Source organism: Muscardinus avellanarius (assembly GCF_963383645.1).
Source record: "Muscardinus avellanarius genome assembly, chromosome: 13".
Classification (NCBI taxonomy): Eukaryota; Metazoa; Chordata; class Mammalia; order Rodentia; family Gliridae; genus Muscardinus; species Muscardinus avellanarius.
Window position 1 is genome coordinate 1,092,144 of NC_137799.1, and position 4,306 is coordinate 1,096,449.

Genomic DNA, 4,306 nt, shown 5'->3' on the forward strand with positions numbered 1-4,306 from the left:
TGGGGGTGAGGATGCCTTAGGCCGGGCTGCCTCCTCCACCTCGGGCTGCGCCAGGCCCTGTGGCGCCGCCGTGCCTTCGGTCCCGGGGCCTGCGGTCCAGGCACTTTGCCAGGCCACTGGGTCTGGGCGCTCGCACAGGCTCGGTCCCGGGGCTGGCTGCGGGTGCTGGTGGGCTGGAGGAGTGGCGAGCCCCAGGCCCTTGGCTTCTCTGGGGATGGGGATGGTGTGCAGGGGCTCAGCAGCCACTGGTGCTTTCAGGGCCACCTGGACAGGATGTCACGATGGATGAGGAGGGCTCGCCCCTGCTCCCCGACAGCCTGGTCTACCACATCTTCCTGAGCCTGGGCCCTGCCGACGTGCTGGCTGCCGGGCTGGTGTGCCGCCAGTGGCAGGCGGTGTCCCGGGACGAGTTCCTGTGGCGGGAACAGTTCTACCGCTACTACCAGGTGGCCCGAGACATACCCCGGCACCCAGGTCAGCAGCGCACGGCTCCGGGCCCGCCCCCGCTGTGTCCCCAGCCATATCCCGAAGCCAGGGTACGGGACCCCTGCTGCCCAGCCTGGAGGGGCCCTGTTTGAGGCCAAGAGTGTCCACTTCACGCGTAGGGCACACCCCCAGCTGAGGCCTGACTTGGGACGGCAGGCAGCAGGGACCGTGGTCTCAGCCAGGCCTGGCCTGTGGGGAGGGGGGCATTCAGCCAGGTGATGTCTCCTGTGCGCAGCGGCCACATCCTGGTATGAGGAGTTCCGGCGGCTCTACGACATGGTGCCCTGCGTGGAGGTGCAGACGCTGAAGGAGCACACGGACCAGGTCCTGCACCTCAGCTTCTCCCACTCGGGCTACCAGTTTGCCTCCTGCTCCAAGGACTGTACCGTGAAGGTGAGGATGCCCCGGGTGGAAGGGCAGAGATGAGGCTGCAGTCTCCTATCCAGCAGAGAGCCAGTGTAAAGAGGCGCGCGTGTGTGTAACTGGGGATGGAACCCAGGGGCGTTCTACCTCTGAGCTGTACCCCCCAGCTGTACTCACTTTGTTTTGAGACAGGGTTTCACTAAGTTGTAGAGGACCTAAGCAGCTGAAGCTGGCCGCGAACCTGCAATCCTCCTGTCTCAGCTTCTCAAATGCCGGGATTACAAGTGTGCATCACCACGTGTAGCTGGAAAGGGGCATTTCAGCTGGGACCTAGAGCCCCAGCCTGGGCCACCCAGGACCCAGAGCTAGGGAGGGGCACCCTAAGTGCCCATGGAGAGAAGGGGTCCCAGGCAGGACCTTCTGCTCCAGGGCAGGCAGGGAGGGTGGGCGAGGGGCTGGAGGCAGGCTTTGTCCGTGGCCCCCCTGGGGGGCTCAGTGGAGGCCCAGGGCTTACCTCTGTGGTGCCTGGCCAGTCAGCCACCCACCGCCCTGCAGATCTGGAGCAACGACCTGCCCATCTCCCTGCTGCACAGCGCGGACATGCGGCCCTACAACTGGAGCTACACCCAGTTCTCCCAGTTCAACCAGGACGACACTCTGCTGCTGGCCTCCGGCGTGTTCCTGGGGCCACACAACTCCTCCTCGGGTGAGATCGCAGTCATCAGCCTAGGTGAGCGTGGGGCCTGGGCGGGGCCGCCCTCTCCCTGCCAGCAGCCTGCCCAGCCCCGGCCTCCCCGCAGACTCCTTCGCCCTGCTGTCCCGCGTGCGCAACAAGCCCTACGACGTGTTTGGCTGCTGGCTCACGGAGACCAGCCTCATCTCGGGGAACCTGCACCGCATTGGGGACATCACCTCCTGCTCCGTGCTGTGGCTCAACAACGCCTTCCAGGTACCGAGAGTGGGGTGGGATGGGGCAGGGCACCCAGGCCCACGCCCACCTGCTGAACTCGCCCAGGATGTGGAGTCGGAGAACGTCAATGTGGTGAAGCGGCTCTTCAAGATCCAGAACCTGAACGCCAGCACCATCCGCACCGTGATGGTGGCTGACTGCAGCCGCTTCGACACCCCGGACCTGCTGCTGGACGCAGGCGGCCAGGCCGCACCCCCCCGCCGCGTCTTTGACCTGGGTGGCGCCCCCGAGGACGAGGCCACCTGTGCAGCTCTGCACGGTAGTGGCCGTGTCAGGGAGGGCCTGCGGCGCACAGTGGACAGCGTGCTGGGCGGGTGTGCGCCGCTGTCGGAGCGCGCACTGGAGACCAGGGTGGCCGAGCTACTGGCCCAGGGCCGCACCAAGCCCCCCGACCGCAGTGCTGCGGATTCCCGGAACAAGTACCTCATCTTCACCACCGGCTGCCTCACCTACTCGCCACATCAGATCGGTAACAGCAGTGCAGGGCCGCGACACCCGCCGGCCTCCTCTGGGGCCCAGCCCTGGCCCAGCTGTGGGCACCTGGTCCTGTGGGGTGGGGGCCTCCTGTGGTCAGAGCCCATGGAGCACCTGGGTGCCCGGGGGCGGGTGCCATGGAGATCACTCCCTGCAGGCTGCGGGCAGGGCGCTCACGCTGGCTTCTCCCCAGGCATCAAGCAGATCCTGCCGCACCAGATGACGACGGCGGGGCCCGTGCTGGGCGAGGGCAGGGGCTCGGACGCCTTCTTTGATGCGCTGGACCACGTCATTGACGTGCACGGCCACATCATCGGCATGGGGCTGTCCCCTGACAACAGGTGGGCCCCAGCGGTGTCATGGGAGGGGCCTGCAGGTGCCACGGCTGGCAGCCTGCCGCAATGCAGTCCCGCCCCGTGCTCAGGTACCTGTACGTGAACAGCCGTGCCTGGCCCCCTGGCTCGGTGGTGGCGGACCCCATGCAGCCCCCGCCCATTGCGGAGGAGATCGACCTGCTGGTGTTTGACCTCAAGACCATGCGGGAGGCGAAGCGGGTCCTCCGAGCCCATCGCGCCTACACGCCCAATGACGAGTGCTTCTTCATCTTCCTGGACGTCAGCAGGGACTTTGTGGCCAGGTGCGGCCGGGGTCCGCGGGCGGGCGGGCGGGTGGGCTGTGGTCCAGGACCTGGGCTCATCGCACCCTCTGCAGCGGGGCTGAGGACCGACACGGCTACATCTGGGACCGCCACTACAACATCTGCCTGGCCAAGCTGCGGCATGAGGACGTGGTCAACTCGGTGGCCTTCAGCCCCCAGGAGCAGGAGCTCCTGCTGACCGCCAGCGACGACGCCACCATCAAGGCCTGGCGCTCGCCTCGCACTGTGCGCATCCTGCAGGCCCCGCGCCCGCGCCCGCGCCCGTTCTTCTCCTGGTTCGCCAGCCACAGGCGCTGAGGACCTGGTGACTGGGGCGCTGGCCTCCAGCGAGGAGGCCTCGTGTGCTTCCTGAGCAGGCAGATGCCCGCAGCAGCAACGCCTTAGGAGGGGAGCCTGACCCCGACACGCTCGCTCACGCACCCTGCTCAGCGGCCATGGCTTGGCGGCCACTCAGCCTCTTGGTCAGTTTGGGGTGTGCAGGACTCAAGAGGCACCACTCGCTCATTTTCCTCCCTGGCGGGAGGCTCACATCACCCCGCACCCTCAGGTCCCACGGCCGTGGGTAGCACCCACTGGGAGGCGGGTGGTGGGTCCACGGGGACCATGTGTCCTGCAAGTGCACTCACCACCTGTCCCAGCCCAGAATAAAGAGCTGACAGTAGTGCCTGGTGCCCAGTGTGTCTGCAGGGAGGGGACTGGGCCTGACGCCCAGGGTGACTGCAGGGAGGGCCCGGGCCTGGTGATAACTCCCTCAGCTCCTCTGACAAGCAACAGGCAGCAGGAGACCAAGCTGGCAGTGCCAGCCTGATAGACGCCTGCACGTGCTGGCCACGTTGACAGTCGCAGGAGACAGCCACGTGGCCCAGGCTGGTGCCAAGGAGGCCGCGATGGTGCAGGCACAGGCACTCTGAGGGGCACCCTGGCTGCGGGACAGTGAGGGAGGCAGGGAAGATGGCTGAGGCATAGGGAGCTCACCCTGCTTTGAGGTTCCTGGGTGATGGTGGGTCAGGGAAGGCTCGAGGTCTCAGGCTGCAGTAGTGGGCCTCCAGTAGTGGCTCCGGCATGGGCAGTGGCTGGACAAGCGGTCAGCCTCACTGGGAGCTGTGTTGAGCCGCTGTGGGCCCCGCACTGGAGAGAAGCAGCCCGAGTGTTCGCACGAGGCCGGTGTCCTTGCAGGCTGCAGCAGTGAGCAGAGGTGGCTGGGCCCGCTGCGTCTTAGCCAGGCTCCAGGCACAGGCGGGGTCAGGGAAGGGCAGAGAGGAGGGAAGAAAGCAGGCCACACAGCCCCGCGGGGCCTCAAAGCGGCTCCCCAGCCCACGCCACGGAGCTCCACCCAGGATGAGCCTGGGACTAGG

The 4,306-nt window shown here is 67.0% G+C and overlaps 1 protein-coding gene across 2 annotated transcripts; it reads left to right on the forward strand.

Annotated features, from left to right (window-relative positions):
• Window positions 1-254: 254 nt before the first annotated feature.
• Window positions 255-3,248, forward strand: FBXW5 (F-box and WD repeat domain containing 5; the record flags this gene model as incomplete). Of its 2 annotated transcripts, XM_080709614.1 has the most annotated exons (8): window positions 255-474; window positions 722-879; window positions 1,405-1,579; window positions 1,650-1,798; window positions 1,865-2,288; window positions 2,487-2,634; window positions 2,718-2,930; window positions 3,005-3,248. In XM_080709614.1, exons 1-8 carry the CDS (start codon window positions 282-284, stop codon window positions 3,246-3,248), a joined length of 1,704 nt encoding a protein of 567 aa, XP_080565740.1. In that variant the 5' UTR covers window positions 255-281. The 2 variants fall into 2 exon arrangements, with proteins under 2 accessions (XP_080565740.1, XP_080565741.1); XM_080709615.1 differs by lacking the exon at window positions 722-879 and having other exon boundaries at window positions 364-474.
• Between the last annotated feature and the right edge of the window lie 1,058 nt (window positions 3,249-4,306).